This window comes from Psammomys obesus, unplaced genomic scaffold (genome assembly GCF_907164565.1).
Source record: "Psammomys obesus unplaced genomic scaffold, mPsaObe1.curated_primary_1811, whole genome shotgun sequence".
NCBI classification, from domain to species: Eukaryota; Metazoa; Chordata; class Mammalia; order Rodentia; family Muridae; genus Psammomys; species Psammomys obesus.
The window spans coordinates 10,859,902-10,881,660 of NW_026591918.1; the positions used below are offsets into that span (position 1 = coordinate 10,859,902).

Sequence of the window (21,759 nt, forward strand, 5' to 3'; positions counted from 1 at the left end):
TGGGAATGGAGGCTGCCTGAGGCCTGAACATGGCTTGCCTACAGCAGGGATAGCTGGCAGGGAGGACTCAGAGGCTGAGCTGGAATGAGGTCTGGATTTTTCCTTTCAAGAGTCCAGTGGAAGAAGGGATGCCCTAGGGTATGGGTCCATCTTGGGTCTCAGGGCAGTCTGCGAAGACAGATGTCCCTCTAGATAGATAGATAGATAGATAGATAGATAGATAGATAGATAGATGGGGGGGGGGCATGTAGTCCACTGTTCTAGCAATGTGTGCCCAGAACCTGTCTCTTTGGTCTTATTACTTGCCTGCTTGTGCCCCCACCTCATGTTATCTGGGTTCAGTGCTCACGTGACCCCTTGTCTGCAGGCACACTTCCTTCCTCCTACCCCCCAACACCAAGTGTCCTTCTTTCAGAGCTATTCCATTGAGCCCCCCTAATTCTATACCTCCTACTTAAAAGTGTTTGCTGTGTCACCTTCTCAAAACCTCTTCTGTTCTGAAGTGCTGGGACCTTGTGGCTTTCCCTCTGCTGCTCTGCTGCCCCATTAGGGGACAGGGAAAATGTTCAGAAGGCTTCAGTGGGAGGCAGGGGTTGGGAGGGGCTGTCACAGGGCAGAGCTGCCAAGGCTGTCCTATGTGGACAGGTGGGCCTGTCTAGGTTTGTGCCTAAGGGCCGGTGGAGGCCAGCAGGGCAGAGCTTGTCAGCCTGGTTGGTTCCATGAAGACTACAGTGTGGGGCATGCTCTTAGCCCAAGCAAGGGCGGCTCGGTCGCTTTTCAGCAGTGTAGCCCACACTCCCACTGTTTCACTTTCTGGGTTTCCCGTTTCCCGTTTCCCGTGACCACCTGCAGCCTGAAAATACGAAGTGGAAAATTCCACAAACAGCTCCTAAGTTTTAAATTGTGGATTGTGATGAAACCGTGAACCCTGGCCGGGATGTGAATCATCATTTTTGGGGTGTCTGTTCTGTGCATGTCACCCCCGCCTATCAGATCAGTTGTCATGGTACTATAGGGCTGGTGTTCACGTAACCTTTATTTTATTCAACAGTGACACCAAGTGCGAGAGGAGCACTGGCAGTTTGAGTAGTTGCTGCCTTTGAGTGAAAATGCTGAAGTGCAGAAAGCTATGTTCAGAGATGATATGGGGAGCAGGGGCAGCCACATAACTGTCACTCTAGTGTAGTGTTAAAATTGTTCTCTTTTGCCAACTACTTAGTTTGACTCCAAAAGAAACTTGGGTAAATGGCTATCTCTGGTGCCTGTTAGCATACAGAAGCAGCACGTGGCCTTCAGGCTCTCTCGGTAGCACTCTTAACACTGTGCTGGCACCCTAGCTCTCAGCCCGCCCCTACCCTAAACTCCCCCAGCTCATGGCTTTCATCTCCCAGCTTCTCATTCCCGCATAATCCTGCCGAAAAACCTCAGTTTATACACTTAGATCGTGGTCTACTCAGGGGACGTGTTATCTGCAGTTTCGCTGGGGAGCTGGGTTTGCCTCCCCTGAGAATAGGGTCCTTCTGTTTTCAGAACAGGGCCAGGCGCAAGTATACAGTGAGCAACAGACGGCAGGTGTCCTGAGCATGGGACACGGGGAACAAGAAGGAAGCTGGTTGGAATCACCTGAGCCTGGTGAATGCGTGGAGGGAATTCGGCATGTCTTATGTCTTCCTGACTGTGGCCTTCAATTGCCGGGAGCTGAGGCCGGGAGCTGAGTGTTGTGGCTTGGGACAGGAGAAAGCACTGCATGGTATTTGTCTGTCCTATCCTCTCACTCCTCCACCTCTGCCAGTGGCCCTGAAGAAAGGAGTGTCTTAACCGGGCTGTGCTCCAGGGGTGGGAGATGTGATGGAAATAGACTGCATGGGTGTGCCCTATGCCTAGGTGTGGCTGTGTGAAAGCTGCCATTGGAAACAGTTAAGGAGTGAATGAAGCTGCATAAAAGGCTTCGTATGAGTGGATGGGAGGCGACAGGTGGGTGTCATGCCAAGGGAGCCCTGCCCCCCTTTGGAGAACACTTTGTCCATGGGAACTTCCTCTGTGTTCTATGCCTGCTCATTTGAAGTAATGGTACTTCTGCTCACAGACATGGCTTCCTCTGGCTTCCTTCTGTGAGCCAGGACATCTTCCCCACTTACCCAGACTCTAGTGTCATTTGGGGAAGTCTGTACTCACAGACTTAAAACAGCAAAAGTAAATAAATACCCCAAAGCGTGAAGCAGGGGTTGGGGAAGTTGGGGCAGGAGGCAGTATGGAATGCTGTGGTCTAGAGGACTGCGGTGCTTTTCTGAAAGGAACAACAGCTGGTACCGAGTGCTCTGCCACTCTTGCCTTGTTGGAAACTTAGGTCTGTTGCCACCAGAAGCATGGAAATTTGCAGAGAAACTCAAGAGCTGGGGTGTAGCTCAGTTGTAGAAAGCTTGCCTAGCGTACGCACCTCAAAACAAAGGAGAGGGAGGGAAAACCAGCAAATTTTAAAAATCTTTTCAGTGTCATAGGAGGTAAGCTCGTGCATTTGAAGCCCTGAGTGTGGGTGACTGAGTCCCGAGTGAGAGAAAAATAGCTGTGTGTCTGTGCCCTCATCCCAGCACGCTCTAACCCAGCTCAAAGGCTAGGACACTGTTAGAGGAGACTCAAGGCCTCCTGAGTCTGGCCTGCTTTGGCCAGCATGTCCCTGGCCTCCTGGCCCTGAGTTTTCCCTGTGGTCAGGGGACTACTAGCCTGTCAAGTCGCAGAAGAGGCCAGTTTTCCTTTTTCCAGCGTTATGTCCTATACTGTGACCCAGATGGTTCCCGTCATAGGACCTGCTGCTGGGTTCCTTCATCTCCATTCCAACGTACATGGTGGTGACAGAACAGAAAAGCTGGGATATTTGCTGTACATAGAGCCACACTGAATGGGCTGAACTAGGCCCCGCCACATGCATGCACAAGCTGACCTGTTCACATGCACATATACGAACAGAAGCCCAACGTGGATGTGCGTATGGCACATGCTCACACACACCCCTTTACCTGAGGCATTGATGGTGTCCCTGTTGTGTCCCTAAAGGCTTTCCCAGAAAGAGGGCGGTGGGGCCAGGGAGGCTTTTCTTTCCTATTCCATATGCTTTATTTCCAGATATCCAATTTAAGGACTAGCATTTGCAGGGCCGTTCTCTTTATTTCCAGTGCTTGGAATGAAGCCCAGGGCCTCTCACATGCTGGGCAAAGGCTTTAACCGCTGAGCCACCCTCAGCCCAGGGGACTGATATGTCTTATTTTTAAACAGTGTTGGAGCAGAGAGTGAGGTAGGTTGCCAGAGGGGTAGTTGAACTTGGCTGCCTCATGATCCAGTTCCCACAAAGCTGGGCTTGCACACCAGATATCCTGCATATCAGATGTTTATATTATGATTCATGACAGTAGTAAAATTACAGTCATAAAGTAGCAACGAGAATAATTTTATGATTGGGGGTTACTGCAACATGAGGAACTGTATTAAAGGGTCACAGCATTAGGAAGGTTGGGAACCATGGTCCTAGATCTTAAGGCTGTGAGAGTTTCTCCAGCTGCTGACCCAGGGCAGAGAGGTTCAAAGATCTTGGCTTCTTACTGTCATTGCCTGCAGGATCAGGAAACTCCTAGTCTTGTTATTTATCAAATTATCAGTTTTAGCCAGAAATTCCTCTGCCTTTTCCTCTCCTTCCTCTCTTCTAACCCTCAATTGCTCTCTGTTCTGGGTTAGATGTTTGGGTTCTTTTCTTTCTGATGTTTTGCTTCTTCTCCCAAGCGTTTCTGAGGCTTGGCCTATCGGAAAGTGTGCAAGTCATTGTGCACTGCTCAATGGCCCGACTTTATTAAACTGTGTACGGCTGGGATAGCGTGCCAGGTTCAGACCCAGGAGTGCTGGAGCCCCACAAGCCCAGCGCGCTTCTAGCCACTGACCCACTGAAGCCAAGTTCTGGCCTGACACTACTGTCAGTTTGACTTGTTTGTAGCCTCACGTGAATGAAGCTTAGAGTTACGGCTTTTGTGCTTAAGAGTTTTCACAAAATCCACCAACTGCTTCGCCCTTCTTAAAGCTCAGGGGCTCAGTGTTCACACGGTGCTGTAAGCATCCTCCATCTTTGAAGCTGTACCACTGAATGTCCACCTCCCTCCCAGCCCCCAGCGCCACCATCCACTTCCTGTCTCGGTGTGACAGTGGAGGGATATCTTACCGGTGCTGTCACACAACTGTTGTTCCTTTATGAATGTCTTATTTTGCATGTGTCTTCCCTGTTGTGGCCTCTGCCCGCATCTCCTGACTTCGTAAGGCAGAAACCACATCTCATAGTGCAGGCCCGCTGCACCGTGGGTACTGATTGTCTTCCGCTGATTGTCTTCCACTTTTCCACCTTTTGTCGTGTGCGTAGAGCTGCTGTGCGTGTGCTCACATGCCTCTTGCACACTTTCAGTTCTTTTCCTGTGTCTGCCGAGGGCCGGGATGGCTTGCAGTGATTCAGTTCTCAGTTCCTTGAAAGACCCCTCACTGCAAGCATTTCCATCCCAGTGGCACCATCTCGAGTTCCTGCTGGTGGTGCCCAGGGCGTCATTCCTCTACCCCAGCAGTGCCCAGAGCTTCCTCTACCTCCTCCCCAGCTCTTCCCAGTTACTCTTCTTTTGACTGTAGCATTCTGAAGGATGGGGCAGTGTCTCCCTCTCCTCTTCTATCTCTCTCTCTTTCTGTGTGTGTGTGTGTGTGTGTGTGCATGCATGCATATGTGCCCGTCATTGTGCACGTATGAGGATAAAAGACAGCCTTGGGTGTCTTTCCTCAGGGACAGAGTCTCTTGTTCATTGCTGTGTATGCCAGGCTAGCTGGCCAGCAAGTCTTCAGGGATCCTCCTATCTCCATCTTTCTATCCCACCATAGGAACCCTGGGATTACACACGTGTGCTGCCGTGTCCAGCTTTGCCCAGCCCTGAGCTAAGGTCCTCACACTTGCCCGTCAAGAGCCGTACCCGCTGAGCTGAGCCAGCTCCCCAGCGCTCATACTCATTGCATCATTTTGATGAATGATGTTGAGTGGGATGGTGTTTCACATCAGTGTGCCATCTCTCTTGTCCTCTGAGCTGTGCTTCCTGCCTCTCTTTTTACAGCAGTGCCCAGTGGACCAACCCACGAGGCATCTGCTCACTTTCCTGTGCTTGGGCTTGGCATAGTTTCCCAGTGGAGTGAATTCATCCTTCAACACAACACAAGCACATACTTCCTGAGGGCCGTTTTCTCCTGGCTTGGACAAGCTGCACAGGCCAGGCTGGCTGCATGCCTCCTGCTGCCCTGACAGCCCTGAGCAGCCACCTGGGTGTGCCCTCCCAGTGTATACTCTCTTCCTTGGGAAGAGCCTCCTTTGGTGCACACACAGCATTCTCTGCCTCCCACAGTCCAAACACCCTTCACCCACCATTGTGCAGAGTGGCAGGAGAGAGTGAATAGTCCCTTTCTGTGTCCAGGGATCTTTGGGCAGCGGCTGGAGGACACGGTGCACCATGAGCGGAAGTATGGTCCCCGACTGGCTCCCCTGCTGGTGGAACAGTGTGTGGACTTCATCCGGGAGCGAGGACTCAGTGAAGAGGGCCTCTTCCGTATGCCCGGCCAGGCCAACCTGGTGAGGGACCTGCAGGATTCCTTCGACTGTGGAGAGAAGCCGCTGTTTGACAGGTGAGCTCCGGCGGAAAGGGTAGTATAGATGGGACCACTCGCCAAGGCTCCTGTGGGCTCCTCCCTGACATCAGGTTCTCTGAGCAGGGCCTGTCGTGTTGTCTACTGTGCAACTCATGGATATTTAGCCAGTCTGCCCAGAGCGCAGAATAGTGGGGCCCAGAATCACACTGGTTGCTGGTCTTCTGGAGGGTGTCTGCCACAAACAGGGTCAGGCATCTGTTGACTTCCTCAGTTCCTTTTTGACCCAAGCAGAGGAATGAAGGCCTCAGCTAGCGGCCAGGCCAGCATAGCTTAGGCACAGCTGTATCTAGAATTCCACACTTCATTGCAGTGTGCCCTTAGTCCTGCCTCCTCTCAGTGACCCAGCTCCGCCTCCCCCCAAGCTTCCATAATGGCATGATGGCATAGCAGCCGAGTTCCATCTCAGTCAGATTCTGGGGCAGGAAGACAGTCGCTTCTGCCTGCTTTGAGTCCCCAGTACTCATCACTGGGGACATCCCATGGCTAGAGGAAGACAATGATACCCACTGCCCAGGGCCTGAGAACGGGTGGGTGGGGCTTGCCTCTCCATGGGGTTGTGTGGGCTGTCTTCTCCCCCGTGGGATACCACTCATTACAGGACAGTTCTACATAGAGTTCTTATATCAAGCCTTCAAACCAGACACCCATAAAGCTTCTGCCTCTTGTGACACCTTCTCTTAAATCTAGGCTCCTTCTGCCATGGGATAAGCTATGCAGTGCTTGCCATGGCCCTGGACCCCGCAGAGTGTAATGCTGTCATCCCTCCAGCTTCCTCCCAGACCCATAGCAAAGCTCTGGGGCTTTGCCAGCTAGTTTCATTAGATATGAGTTCAGGACTAACCACCGCTCCTCAGGGAGGGCATAGGAGTCCCTGTTCCTGGATCCCTGTGACGCTCTGCTACAGCTTGTGGAAGCTTGCGGTTAACTCTGCACGTCTGCCAGCCAGACCTCATCTCTTCTGTAGGCGTCAAGGTTAGAGCCTGCTTCAAACAAAAGCTGCTTTGGTAGGAACTGGGAGCAATGGCTTTTAGATGAGTCCCAGGGTCAGATACAGTGTTGTAGTGTTGGAAGAGTGTCAGACCCACACCACCACATTCAAACTCACTAGGGTCTCGGGGCGAGGTGGCAGTCTTTCTAGCCTAACCCACCCTGTAGTGTCATCGTCTTGTTGTGCCTCCTGTTTTAAAGCACGGTGCCAGCTGGGCTCAGTTTGGCTCCTGTCCCTGAGCTCAGGCCCACAGACCCACATCTCTGCTTTGGCGGCATGACAAGGCCCTTTTTCCAGGCTTGTGGCTCCTGACTGACCCTCCATCATGAAACCTCCCTTCCCCGGGCTTACCAGTCCCTCCTCTTAGGTAGGCCTCTAAGCGTTCTCCCTCCACCATGGAGGCTCTGGGCTCCGACTTCCCACTCTTCAGAGATTCTTTCCCAATTTCTTCTATTCCTCTAGCAGCTATGTCTACCAACTCACAGGGTCTCCAGGGCTCTGCTGACCTGTGCCTGTTCCGAGTGAGCTTTGGAGTCTGTTATCCTCAGCTCACTCACAAGGGCACCTTAGTACCTTACTGCACCTTACAGAGGCCAGGTGTCTCTGTCCCCCTGCCCACCTGCTCACCGTGGGCACCAGAGCTCTGTTCCCTATAACTCACTCACAGTCTTCCTTCCACCAAGCAGCTGGGTGGCTGATGGGGCTCCCGCTCCCAGACTTAGTCCTCTTTGTCCTTGGGATGAACCTTGGCTGAACTGAGGAATCTATATCCGAAGGTGAGAAGTCAGGCCCTTGCCTCTGGTCTCAGCTCCTCTCTCCATCTTGAGGGCCTTCGATGGCCACAACAGGACTTAGTCTCCATCTGGCTCAGGGATTCAGGGATGACTCGGCTGAAGTGTAGTGTGTGTGTGTGTTGGGGGAGGGGGCTTGGGTGTGTCGAGGTATTGCCAGCTCAGGCTCATGCTCTCTTTTTCTATCTGTGCTTTGTGGGGCAGCCCTGGCCACAGCTGGCTCCTCCTCTAAGCCAGCACCTTAAGCCACACCTGAGCCCCAGAAAACTTTCGTAGCCCCTGGTTCCATGCCCAGCTTAAAGTTCCCCATAGGAGATTCTCGGGGAAGACAGCCAGGGACCAGCAGACCTTGGCTGTGCTAGTGTCCCTCTGGCACTGACATTTGAGATTCTGGACTTCCATATGACCACACGCACCCAAGATCCACATATGCGGGGTTCTTCCCTGGCCTCTGCTCTCCAGCCAAGCATGCTGCTGCCCACTGCTCACTGCCTTCTCCTGGGCCACTTCCTCCATCCACACTGGAGGCCAGGGCCCTTCCCAAGCTGGGACCCTCCAGGGTCAGCAGCATCTGCTGCCTCAGGGAGACAGGGAGTAGGACTGGTTAGCCCTCCAGTTCACAGGCCTTCCTGTCTGCATCCCCGCTCAATGCCCTTCCCATCCCATCCATCACCCACAGAGACCTGCTGCTTAGCTGTATGCCTGGCCCACTGTTCCGCCCACTCTGGCTCTCTCAGCCTCTATCCCCACTCACCGCTGGCTGGTCTTCCCTTTATTTAACACTTGGTTCCTGTGTCCCTGAATTCCCTTCCAACACCACTGTGAATTCACTCTACCCCCATCGCACTCTCACCCGTACCAAAGAGCATTCCAGACGGAAGCCTGGGCCCACCAGCCTGGGCATCTCACAGTATGTGCTACATGCAGCTGGTGGCCTGAGGCAAGGCTACAGAAGGCCAGTGGGTCATCAGACCTGCTCTGGTCAAGTCAGCTGTCCCCACTGCCCATGTCCCCATCTGCAGCTTCCCATCCTCTCTTCGCTTCCCCAAGCCAACAACAGCATTCATCCAGAATGAAAGCCTTGCCTCCTGTCTCCACTCCTGGAAAACACACACACATCCACACACCCCTGGGGCTGAGAGTGTTACTATAGAAAGAGTTTTGTGGTAGAGGAAGACCAAGGCGAGAAGCAGTACCTGTAGGTGGGCTATAGCATGAGGTGGGGGAGGGGCTTCCTGTGAGCCAATCCGAATCATAGGTAATTCCTTCCACCTCGAGCAGCTGTTGTGAGCGGAACAGCTGTGCTCTGTGGCTTCTGCAGCAGGACACCTCCCAAGTTCCACACCAGGAACACAAAAGAGGATTCCCCTTCACCACTCATGCTGGACTAGACACTAGATTCTGAGTGGTGTGGGGCTGGTGAGTTGATCCAAGCTGGAGCTAGCTTCTGGTCTCTCAGTCACCCTCTCCACAGGGCCCTGCCTCCTGCGCCTGCAGACAGTCTGGGCCTGACCTTGACCAGGGGCAGCTGGCTCCGGAGGAGCATGGCTGTATGCACACGTCTTGACCCGAGACTGACTCTGTCTTGGGGCATGTGAGGTATGTGTTAGTCTTGAAGCTGCCTGGGGCCCTGCTCTCACTTGTGTCCCCCTTTTCATCCCAGCACCACAGATGTGCACACGGTGGCCTCCCTGCTGAAGCTCTACCTCCGGGAGCTCCCAGAGCCGGTCATCCCTTTCGCCAGGTATGAGGACTTCCTCAGCTGCGCCCAGCTGCTCACGAAGGACGAGGGGGAGGTCAGTGCCTCTCGGGATGCATCTTGGGGGTGGGCTGGCGGGCAGCAGGCATGTGGAGTCAGGACTTACTCGCTGGCACATGGGCTGCTCTGTGGGGGAGAGAGGGCCCCCAAGTGCTTTGCAGAAGTTTTTCACAGAAGCCGAAGTGGGGGTGAGGGTGGAATGCAGATCCCTCTTAACGCAGGCTGCCCAGTTCTGGCCACCTCACAGCGGGTGCTTCTGTTTCACCGTCATCTCCCACACCTGGCTCAGGCTTCAAAGTCTGTACGGTGTTGAGGCCAAGGAGCCCTGTTACCTGTTTCCTGAGCTGGCTTCCAGGACGGGTATCGGCCCCCTCCCCTCCACCCTCTGCCCTCCTGGCCATCTGCAGCTCTGAGCGGCTGCACGGGGAAAGACTGTTTGCCGTCTCTGTGACTGTGTGGGGGATGAGGGGTGTTATCAGGCAAATATTTGTGCCCTGATAAGTGAGCCGAGACATTCCTCTGTGGCCTTGCAGAGGCTCACCCCTCACCCCAGCTCCCAGAAAGAGAATCAGTCTCAAGAGGTCACAGCTACACTCTGGAGGGATGGAGGAGGTCAGCTGGGACTGGCCATACCTCCCTTCTCCTGTCCCACCTTCCTCCAGTCAGAGGCCTCACTGCTGGCTTTTGAAACCCCATGTTCTCCTTTCTTCACAAGGGGACCCTGGAGTTGGCTAAACAAGTGAGCAACCTTCCTCAGGCCAACTACAACCTACTCAGATACATCTGCAAGTAAGTGGCTGGCTTGGGGTGGGGCTACTGTGGCCTGCTCTGACTCTGTGCTCATTCCCTCCACCCCTGGAGAGAAAGCTCGGTACATGCAGGCAAGGCGTGTGGAAGAACAGAGCTGGAGGAGGCAGCGAGTGAATGATTGCAGAAGGAACCTATGTTCGCCTTTCTGGCATATGCCCCTTGATTAGGTATATATCTCATGAGGTACAGACCCCCAGGTGCCCTCATTCTGGGTGCTGGTAGGAGCCTGCAGGATGACACTCACCCAGGGCCAGCTGGGGTCTGAGCTTCCGGGGCATTTGTCTTCTGCAGCAGAGATGGCCATACTGTGCCCCTACGCCTTTGTTTCTCATGGTATCCTTAGATCTCAAGGGACCTTCTGCCTTGATCAGACACAGGTGCAGCTGACCCTACACAGCAACCATGGAAAGAAAGCCTGGGAGGCCTGGTTGATCATGGGAGTGGAATGGAGCCTGAGGGCACAAAGACGGGAGCTGGGCATAGAGGGTGTGGCCAGAGGGCATGAACGTGTGAAGGTGTAGGTTGGGTGGGCGTGGGATGTAATTGGGTATCAGAGGTAGCATGACAGTGTAGCGGATGGTTGGGTATAGTGTAGTTGAGTGTAGGTATGAATTGGGTGGGCCCTCTGTGGCTATGGCTGGGGTTCGGCTGTCCATAGCTGTGACAGACAAGGTGGGAGACACGGAAGCGTAGGCGTGGTATGATGGATTGACAGGGCATGTGGATGAGCAGGTAGCATGTGGGTGGATGGCTGGCTGGTATGGAGGAGGCATCATTGGTATGGTATGGTGGGTATATCTGAGAGGTGTGGCTAGAAGTATCAGTGTGGTGGGTACCTAGGTGGTGTAGAGTTGAGTAGATGGAGTGGGTGTGGGGTGTGGCATGGTGGGTGTGGCCAGGCAGGGCTTAGCGCTCACAACAGGTTAGAGTTTACAATTTGCAATTTGCTGCTTCACCGATTTCCTCTTTTGCAGGTTTCTGGATGAAGTGCAGGCCCACTCAGATGTCAACAAGATGAGTGTCCAGAATTTGGCAACTGTCTTTGGCCCTAACATCCTTCGGCCACAGATAGAGGATCCAGTAACCATCATGGAAGGTAAAGGGGACGTGGCTTGGCAGTGTCCAAAACTGGGGAATTTGGGTTCATGTTAGTCTCCATAGCTCAGAGCCAGGCCAGGATCAAGAGCTTAAATGTCCTGTCTCCATTTTCAGGGACAAAACCTCCTTCCCTCCATCCCTCCCTTTGTGGCTGGTAGCAGCTAATCATTGGAAACAGTTAAAATGACCAATGGTTAGAGATTATAGGACATCTGGAAGCAAAAATACTTGTCCTTGAGCCCACACAGAATGTTTTTCTGTTTTACTGTCACAGTCAAGTAATTGTCTTAGGTTCCTTGATGACAGACCTGTGCAAATGGCAGGGAATTTCTCTTTTGTGATAAGTAATTAGTAAAATGATGGGGTTTTGTTTTTATTTTTATGTGTGTGTGTGGTTTTTTTTAAAGCAATATGGTGAGGCTGAGATGGGAGAATTCCTTAAGTCTGGGAATTTGAGGACAGCCTGGACAATGTGAGACATGGTCTCAGATAAAGAAAGAGGTGAAAAAGGGTTAAAGCTGCCTCCAGTTACAGGCCTCATGCCCAGCCTGTGATAATTGCTCTTAAGTCCCAGATGATGAGAAGGAGGCCAAGTGAGGTGAGGTGACTCACCAGGGCCTGCCAGCCAAGCCTGTCAAGGGCCCACATAGAGAGAGGCTGGTGTGGAAACAAGAATGCACATGCCTCTGGGAAGACCGTCTGTAGCAGAACCAGTGTAAGAACCATGCTGGCCACACAGGATGTTCACATGTGGGGACATGCCGGAGGTCCTGGACCAGGGCTGAGGACATGGGCTCCAACTTGGACACCAGCAGTAGCCCCACAGCCCACTGTGGGAAGGCTGTTTTCTGGCTGAGAAGTACCTACTGTAATTCCTGCTGGATCACTAGGGTTCTGTGGGGGCCTTCCCAGGCCATGGTCTTTCTCATCCACGGTGAATCTCCCAACTCTAGTGTTTTGTTGCGGGTAGCTAGGGGGAACAAGGTTGCAGAATAGACATCCTAGACCTTTGCATGGCCCTATCGTTGCTGCTGAGCCCCATATCAAGCCCCCAGATTTGGGGTACTGTGCCTCAGGGGATGATGGAGGGATTGGTGGTCAACACTGTGCACGTGTGTATTTACATATATACATATCTCCACACATGTGTATAAGGGCTAGAACCCCGGCTCTGTAGTTACCTGCATTGGCTGCTCTTTCAGATGACCCTGGTTTGGTTCCCAGCACCCACATGGCAATTCAAAACAATTTATAGCTCTGGTTCCAAGGGATCTGACATTCTCTTCTAAGGTCCACACGTACCAGGTACACATACAGTGCCCATAAATACAAGCAAGCAGAATACTCACACACATAGCATACTTTAAATTTTTTATTTCATCCGTCAATGTGTATTAGTGTCTCGCCGCACGTATGTCTGTGCGCCATGTGCATGCCTGGTGTCTGCTGGGGTCAGAAGAGGGCACTGGGTTTCCCAGGAACTGGAGCCGTAGATGGTTATGAGCCACCGTGTGGGTGCTGAGACCCTAATCCAGGTCCTCTGCAAGAGCAGCAGGTGTTAACTGTTGAGGCATCTTTCCAGCCCAGAAACAAGTAATTTTTTTTAAAACGATGTATTCAAGCATGTGCATGTGTCCATGCATGCACGCGTATGTGTAAACCCTGCTCCAGACAGAGCCTTGCGTCCTCAGAGGGGCTTCATTAGGGCACAGCCAGCAGAAGCAGTAGCACCAGAGAGACTGGGTGGTTGATGGGCTCTGACTTACTGGCCTCTGATTTCCAGTTCCATTGTGCCATCCATCACCGTGTGGCCTCGATGAGTATCGGGTATGCATGGCACTTACCTCTTCCTAGGAGAGCAGTCCTATGCTTCCTCCATGCCCAAGAGCTTTGTGGGCACAGATCTGTCTGTGCCTGGTTCTGGCTGGTGTGGTGGTCCTCCTTCAGGAACAGGCATCCTATGTCTGAGCTGTAGCTAGCCCTGAGTGTGTTAGAGGTGTGGGCTGGGCCACTCACAGCCAAGCTCTCCCCTCTCTTTCTCACAGGCACCTCTTTGGTTCAGCATCTGATGACTGTCCTCATCCGGAAACACCAACAGCTCTTTGCCGCAACCTCCCTGGAAGAACCTGCTTCACCACGTGGTACTACTGTCCAGGGCACTGTAGAGTGGGGCTCCGAGGAGGTCACCAGGGACCACCAGGCCGAGCCTAGCAGCCCTGGCTTGCCCACACACAGGACTTCATCTCTGGATGGGCCAGCTGCTGCAGTGCTCTCTAGAACTTCTCCACCACGCCTTGGCAGCCAGACTGGCCCTGCTGCCACCAGCCCTGGGAAGAGGATGCATACTCTGCCTGGCTGGAAGCCTTCCTTTCGGCCGCCTGGCTCCCGGTCAGAGAGCCCAAAGGGGGGCAGCTCATCCTTAGAGGTACCCATCATCTCCTCCGGTGGGAACTGGCTCATAAACGGCCTATCCTCTCTGCGTGGCCACCGTCGGGCCTCATCAGGGGACCGGCTCAAGGATTCAGGCTCAGCACAGAGACTCTCCACCTATGACAATGTGCCCCCTTCCAGCCACGTTTCTAGCACTGCCAGCATGGCCAGCACAGCGTGGTCTGTAGCCTCATCATCCCAAGAGGCTTCTGTCAGCAGCTGCACAGCCTGCCGGGCCAGCGACTCTTCTGCCTGCAGCTCCTTACATACCGAGTGGGCTCTCGAGGCCTCTCCTCTCCCCAGTAGCAGTGAGGACCACAGGTCCCCAGACCTGGGCCACAGCCTGGATGAGGCATGTGTGGGCAGTGGCAGTAGTGAGCCCAATGACCCAGGCAGCCCCACACAAGCCCATGTTCACCGTTGCCAGGCTCTCCAGGGCCAGGTGGCCGAGCTCAGGGCAGAGCTATGCCGACAGAGGACTGAGTATGAGAGGAGCCTGAAAAGGTAAAGGGCTATGCTTATGCTGACTGCTGAGAAGGCTGCAGGGGGCAAGGCTCAGAGAAGCCCCTTCCCCCCCAGTCTGCCTTCCTTGGAAAATGACCCTAGGATATTCAGGTTTGACAGTGGGTGGACCCATTACTGGGCGGGCTCCACAAACGCCTCCTGAAGGCATCGCAACAAAGGAGAGTGCCAGTTTGTTTGCAGGTCAAGAGTAGGGAGCCAGGTGGCTCCACAGGATGCAGTGCATGGGAACAGAGCTTTGTATCATGGAGGGTGGCCACAGAGAGGGCTGCCCAGGGGCTGCTCGGTGTGCAAACCAGCCTACCCCACGTGCCTGTAGCAAGCCTAGGTGTTGCCATTCCTTACCTACACAGGTCCCTCCTTGGGAAGAATGGAGGAGCACAGTAAAGGCCCCTGTGATGCTCTTAACTAGTGGAGTGGCCTAGGCTGCCCGGAAGGAGAGGCATTGATGAGGATGGTTTCCGGCACAGGGAGGAAGAGGGCATTATGCCATGTCCCATCTAGCAGGCTTCTGGGAATATGCTCTACTGGCATACACAAAACCCACCCATTCTGCCTCCTGTAATTCAGTCTCTGCCCTTCCAGTATTTCCTTAAGATAATTTTTTGTTTATGAAATACAGATACTGGGCCAGATGCTGAGGAGGGGGCTGTGGCTCAAACTTACCAGAATTCTGAGCCTCACCATACCATATTTGGGGTATCAGGATGAGACAACACACAAAAGTCACCAGAGATACACGGCATGCTAGGAAGTGGATACAGGACACTAACCCTGGGGAGGGAAGGGGTCCTCCTCGGGAGAGGATAGAAAGGCCCAGGGTGGGGCTAGAGTAGCACACCGAGGGGCTGTGCCAGCCTTGAGCAGGGTAGTAAGGCAGGGCCTTCTGGAGTGGGTGCTGCTTGGTTTTTTCAGGGGACTGAGTGTGAAGGGGTTGAGGGAGTGTCTCAAGGACTTTGGCTGCTCTGGTAGAAAAGCTTACTGGAAGTCCAGTAGGACCAATGAGGAGGCCATAGGAGGCCAGGCTCCTATGGGGTGGCATGGGCCACAGGGACAACAGTGAAGTGTTTGGCACATGTTCTGAAGGTGGAGTGGGTGGGCCTTGCTTACTGAGGAGGTGAGAGGAGCTCACCTGGCATAAAAGTTGTAAAGTTGTTCGGGAGGAGCTTATAAGCAGGTGCTCGTTGGGGAGAACTGAGTGGGACAGGGCATGGCTTGGGGGAAGCTGTCAGGTGTTCAGTTTTGGACTGTTGGAGATGCTCCTGATCCAGAAGCTTAATTGGAGGGCTTAGAACCAGGAGACCAGACAAGGTCACTCTAGCATAATATTGACAGAGGCCCAACAAAAGAGAGGACAGGGCTGGTGACAGAAAAGAAGTGAGTCCTCAGTGCCATCTTTCATGAGGTACCCTTTCTGATAGCATGCCCACTGCTATGGTGAAGGGAGGTCAGCTTTCTCTAAGCAGCATGCTCAGTGTCTGGGGGTGGAGGAAGGTTGATAACCCTTCCACAGATACTGTTTGCTGGAGCTTTGCTGCATGCATACTCTCCCCGAATGGTGACTACAGTGCTCTGGGGTGTGAAGGGGAGCTACCCCCCCCCGCCCCCATTCAAAGGCTGCTGGGCCCAGGAACATCTGTCTTGTCAATGCCATGGAACTCCATGCCATGGAAGTCTCAGATATTACTGGACTTCCAGGACAGTCATGGGAGGAGGACATAAAGGACAGACGGTAATTACCCATGGCTTTATGTTCTGCCAGAGCAAGGCATACAAAGGAGCAGGAGGTGTGGCTGAGAAATAGAAACAAAGGTCAGGGGTCCTCTACCCCTCTTGGTAGTGGCAGCTGATTACCAGGGCAGCCAACAGAGCTGGAGGGACAAAAGGTTCTATCTAGTGAGGGCTCAGGGATACCGTTAGCTCCAGTGCTAAGGCAGGAATCCTGAGGGTGGCCTTTCTGGGCCACAAACCTAAGGAAGCCTCCCTGTAGGAAGCCCCCGCTGTCTTGCAGGAGTGGCCAGGCTGTGAGATCCCTCCCTGCAGCATCCTCACCACCTCCCTACCTTGGTAAGACCCAGGGCCATGTCTGCTGTGACAGTACTCCAGGGGCTAAAGTCTGAAATTCCCTCTTCTTGACGTTTTAAGCATCGAGGAGGGCAGTGCTGACCTGCGGAAGCAGATGTCTCGGTTGGAAGAGGAGCTGGACCAGGAGAAGAAGAAGTACGCCATGTTGGAGATCAAGCTTCGGAACTCGGAGCGAGCTCGTGAGGATGCGGAGCGCAGGAACCAGCTGCTGCAGAAGGAGATGGAGGAGTTCTTCGCCACCTTGGGGAGCTTGACTGTTGGGACCAAAGGGGCCAGAGCCCCAGAATGAAAGGAGCAGAAGCACATGTCTATGTCTGCTCACTTTCCCTGTGGGGCTGGCCACAGGTTGCAGAGGAAGCCAGAAGCTTCAAGTTTGGGCCAGGCTACCAGCAGGGCCATCTGCCCCCCCCCCCAAGTGCCAGATAGAAAGAGCCTGACACCCCCATGGGGACTATCAGCATCCCACAGAGTCCAGGCAGGATCTGGATGCTTCTCCAAACATACGGGTTCCTGCATGTGTCAGGGGACAGTGCCAAGATCGTCAGCATTTGCCTCATCCAGGAAGAGTCCCCAGTGGCCATTCAAAAGGATGGCATCTAAGAGCCAGGCCACCACTAAGAACTTTGCACTCTTTATTAAATGTGCTCTGAACACATGGCGCCTGTCACTAGCCTCATTCTTCGTGTCTGTGCCAAGTGCAGTGTACCAGGTGATATATTTCTCCAAAGGTTGAGCATCTCCAGGGTGTGGGTCAGGGAAGCCACCTCAGCAGCTCCTTCAGCTCGCCCACGTCTGAGCCTCTGTGGCTACTTCTTGCCCTACAAGGTCTTTTGGGCGGCTCTCTGTAACAGCTTTCCTCTGCAGCGGCTCAGGTCTCCTCCAGAGGGCTAGATCTGCAGAACAGAGCCGGTCCACATCTCCCACCTTATACTGGGCCTGGCCCCTTCCAGATCTGGGAGTGAGAACGGCCCGTAACTTCCATGTCTACCTACTCAAGGCATCTTCAGACCTCAAGGGCCACGTGGCTCACACCCCAGCCTCTAGGCAGCTCAGGCATACTCTGGTTGCTATGACAAGAGAGCTGATGGACAACTTAAGAAGGCTCTCAGCTGGGTGCCAGTGAGAACTGATCCAGCTGGGACAACCTGAACCCAGAGACCAGTGGTCACGTTGTATCCACTGGCCCGTGGATCTTCCTCTAGAAACATCCTAGCCCCCCAGAGAAGTGTCTGAGTTTCTAATCCTGTCAAGCTGACAGTAAATGCTGACCATCGTACAGGCCTGGCTGGGAGAGGGCTGGCTTCCTGTGTCATCACATGTATGGCCTCGTTTCCCCCCCTTACACAGTAACCTATGGTGGCTGATGTGTGTTTATGTGGTGGTGGTGGGGCAGAAGCAAGAGGTCACCAAAGTATCCCAGTTTCTGGTTGCCGTGTGGAAAGGTCAGTAAGCCCCTAACGCCAACCTGCCCACCTCAGGTATCATGTCTTACACCTGGGCAGTAGAATGGCCAGAGTTGTGGTGTTGCTTGGTAGCACTTGCTACGACCCTCCCTTCACCCTCAGTGCTAAGACAGACGGGCACCTGACCTTGGACTGGAGATTTCCACAACTAGGATTTCTGCCAAGGACCCTTGCAGCATCAGAGGTCAGGGTCAGGGTGTCCCTGGGAGTGCCAAGGCCAGTGTAGATGTTAGTCTATGCTATGGGTGCTGCTACAGCCAGCCTGCATTCCTTGTCCAAAGGTAAAACACCATCCTCCCCTGCATCAGAAAAGAAAGGCTAGAGGGACTTGATTCCTCAGAACTTCTCCTGGCAATATAGATATCCGTCCTTATCATCTCTATGGCAGGGCAAACAGCCTGGGAGAAGTTCGGTGGGACTAATTCATTCACAGTCCTGCTGTGTTCCCTCACCACAGTTGCAGGATTGTGCTGAGTTGACCTGAAGACAAACAAAACAAACAAACCACCAGCTCATCCAAAAAGCTTCCGGAACCACAGGAGGAAAGGGAATTCTAATCCTGGCAAAGGACAGCTGCCTGCCTTCCCGACAGAGAAGACAGTTTGCAAGGCAAGGCTGCCACCTGCTGGCAACAGCTATCTAGGCATGCACTATTTTTATGGGAAACTTAAAAGGACGCCACTCAGAGGTCTTCTCCCACCTGTGTAATGCACACTCCCCTATGTAGACATCCGACTTCCGAGTGTGAGGTTCATCCATGGTGGCTGATCTGCCCAGGAGCCTCTCAGCCTTTTCTTCCTCTTAGGCTATGCTTGTGCAAGTTGTTCTAAGCCTAAAGTTTTCAGCTATCACACTAGAATGACTTCACTTAATATTAAGTCAAGCAATAAATTGTGAATATGAGCAGATAGGGAATGAGGTTGTTTGTTTAATCTGGTGAAACACTCTAACAAGAGCAGAGGCCGTTGCTAAAAACATCACTAATTGTGAAGTAGTATGAACTGGTAAAAATAATTTAGGATTCTGACCACAGGCTACTTCAGACATGTTTTAAAATTTGGTTTTGCGGGCTGGAGAGAATGCTTATTGGCTGAGAGGTAGGCTAGCTTTAGGGAAGGCTGTGTGACTTTCTTGGGGAAGACATGAACTCTAGGCTAGCTTAGTCAATCAGGAAGTCACTAGGGTTAGGGTTACTTCAGAAGGATGAGCGACTGAAAGTCAGCTGCATTATGGGAAAGCCCACCCAATATGAGCTCATGAGCTCCCTGCAAACTGGTGGGTTGCTAGTTTTGCCACAATCTCTGAAGTTTTGCTGATCTTATAAATTTGAGGTGGGTCTTGAGACTCCTGACTCAGCCTTTTAAGGCTTAAGAGTCTCTTTCCTACATGGTGTGGCACACACACCGTTAATCCCCACACTCTGGAGGCAGAAGCAGTCAAGGTCCAGGCCAGCCAAGACTGCAGAGAGACTAAGAGTCCCCTCCCCTTCAGGGTCAATGTTTCATAAGAGCCAAGTTCCTGAGGCCATTTGCCATGTACCCTTGAAGGGGACTTGGGGACTCCAGTTCCTTCTTTGCTTCGTGGCCCACGGAGTTGGTTTTCACCATGTCCGCTATGCTGTGCTGCCTTACCACAGGCCCAAAGCCTCCTGGCTAACGTCATGGCTGAGCCCTTCCCCTCAACATTTTCTCTTTGTAATTATCTAGGGTATTTCACTATAGTGGTACAAAGCTGACCAAGGCGGGTAGAAGAGAATGCAGTAGGTGGTGGCTAGACCCAGGGGGCCGGGATGGAGGGTGCAAGCAAGCAAGCAAGCTTCACTCCACTTACACAAACTGGCTTGCATTTAAACAAGGTCTGTATTTGCAGCCAGGGCATGGAGTGGGCAAAGGAGGATGCAGGTACATTATTCAAGGGCACCAGATGCTGGAAGGCTAGCAGAGGGCTGAAGGGGAGGTGAGCAAGGGGGACAGCACTGGCATACCCTTCTACATCCTAGTGTGGATGGTGCTGTGAAGAACGTTTGTTTTTTTTTATTTTTTATTTTTTTGAATCTTCGGGAATTAGTCATGCATCCCAATCCCACTCATTTCCCAGTTCTTGCACAGCCACCCTCCACCCCTGTACTCTTCTCCCAAAAATAAAATAAAAATAAAGGTCAGAAAAGAACCAAAATCAAATAGAACAAAACAAAAATCTTGCTGACCCCTTTGGGCAATGACTGGCTCCTCTACCAACCAGTATTCTGTGAATGTACTATTTCACTCTATCTTTCCCACCTCTCCATCACATATTCATTCATCATAGTGGCAATGAAAGATGTGCCACACAGTGTATCCTTTTGCCTAAACAGCTTTACTTTTGAATGTTCATTGCATGAGTCATTAGTCTAGTTCAAAGCCTCTGGCTTCTGTTACACCATCAATATTGAACCACCAGACTCCTGGATATCCTGAAGCTTTGGTTCTTTAGGATCGGACCCTTCACATATTCCAGCAGCTCATAGATGGGGTAGGTGTTGGGTGGGGAATCAAAAGCCCTGGATCTGGGCCCACCAGCTCTCCCACTGGCCAGGTTAGGGGTGGCACCAGCTCCCCCACGCTCCCAAGCAGAGATTTTTTTTTTTTTTTTTTTTTTTTTTTACAGCCAGTAATTAGCAGGGCTGGTGTGGGATCCTTCTGACATCAAAGTAGAAGGGGTGAGCCTTTGATAGACATTACGAGGTGTCAGCAAAGGGTAGAATGGAGAGGCTGGCCTAAGATGACACAGGAGCCAGAGGCCGGGCAGGATGAATACACACTGCTGTCTCTGGGGTCCTGGGGAACGGGGGAGGCGCTCACCTTAGCATTCTGTGAGGAGAAAATAAACACTTGACCACACTATCTTCTCAGAGAAGGCCTACTAAGAGCAGGGCCAGACCTCAGCAGATGTAACCAGCTGGCCGCTGAGATCAGTGTCTGTGGTGGCATCTGATTATCTGTCTCCAGACAATTAGGAGTCTCATTTTGGAGAGATCTGAGAGATCACAGCCCAGCCCTGCCAACCCTGAAGTAGATCACAACCCTGACCTCATCCAAGTGGGGAGCTGCCAGAGCTGGCCCCAGCCCAGGCTAGCAGCAACTACAGACTGCCTTGCAGCATCCTGTTCCTTTCTTTCACTTGGTTTCTGCAGTTTATTGGTCTAGTGTTAGAAACAAGAGACAGGATCCAAGCGCTGTGGGGCTTGGGAACGGATCTATTACACTGTGACGTTGAGTCCCAGGTGTTACGACTCTTTCCAGCACATCCCACTGAAGTACGTTGCTTCTCAGATTCTTTTGGGGGTTGTATCTACCTACTTAAGACCTCACTGCTGTTCAAACAAGAGCGCGCGTGGTGAGCTGAACTGTAAGGACCTCCAGAGACCCCTCTGGAGGTTCAGCGACTATCTGGCTAGTGCGCCCCATATTCCACTCAACCTATGCCGACGCTGAGCCTTCACAATGGCTTGTGCCTCCGAGGTCAGACCACTTACTGTGATTAGAGGCCAGGATCCAACTTTGGGTGTATTACACTACCCTTACTGCAATAATTTCACACTGTATGCAGTGATCTGTGCTATATGCAGAGGAAGAGGAACATGGCATTGTCAGAAGCCCGTCATGGGCTTACACGCTTGAATGTTAAGTGTCTGCATACCTGTGGCTACGCTCTCCTCACCCAGGGCATTGTGGGGCAAGGAATCAGTAGCAGACAGAGCACAGGATGTCATCGACTAACTGATGAACATGCTGCCTCTCTTAGTTATCTCTGCAGGAGTGAAAGTAAAGTGAGCCAGCATGAGGGCAAAACACAGACGAGGCTAACCCACATCTGTAACCCAGCATGCCTACACTGAGATGGGAGGTGGAGATGGGATCACATGAACCTGTCCAGCCAGCTAGCCTGGAGCATCCAGCACAGGTGCAGAAACAAAGAGATTCTGCTTCAGCGAAGTGGAAGGTGAGAACTGATCACATACACTGCGTGCATGCGCGCAAACACGCACGCACACGCACGCGCACACACACACACACACACACACACGCACGCGCGCACACACATCTTTTTTGCTTTGTTTTGTTT

General features: G+C 52.7%; 1 protein-coding gene across 2 annotated transcripts in view; it reads left to right on the forward strand.

The window, feature by feature from the left end:
- The window catches only part of Arhgap22 (Rho GTPase activating protein 22), a 165,549-nt gene extending 148,934 nt beyond the window's left edge, over positions 1–16,615 (forward strand). For both annotated transcript variants that reach the window (XM_055612448.1, XM_055612449.1), the window contains exons 6-11: positions 5,478–5,685; positions 9,152–9,284; positions 9,963–10,036; positions 11,032–11,153; positions 13,201–14,089; positions 16,253–16,615. In XM_055612448.1, the coding sequence (XP_055468423.1) occupies positions 5,478–5,685; positions 9,152–9,284; positions 9,963–10,036; positions 11,032–11,153; positions 13,201–14,089; positions 16,253–16,481 (1,655 nt within the window). In that variant the 3' untranslated portion in view covers positions 16,482–16,615. The remainder of the gene's footprint in view (positions 1–5,477; positions 5,686–9,151; positions 9,285–9,962; positions 10,037–11,031; positions 11,154–13,200; positions 14,090–16,252) is intronic.
- Positions 16,616–21,759: the final 5,144 nt, after the last annotated feature.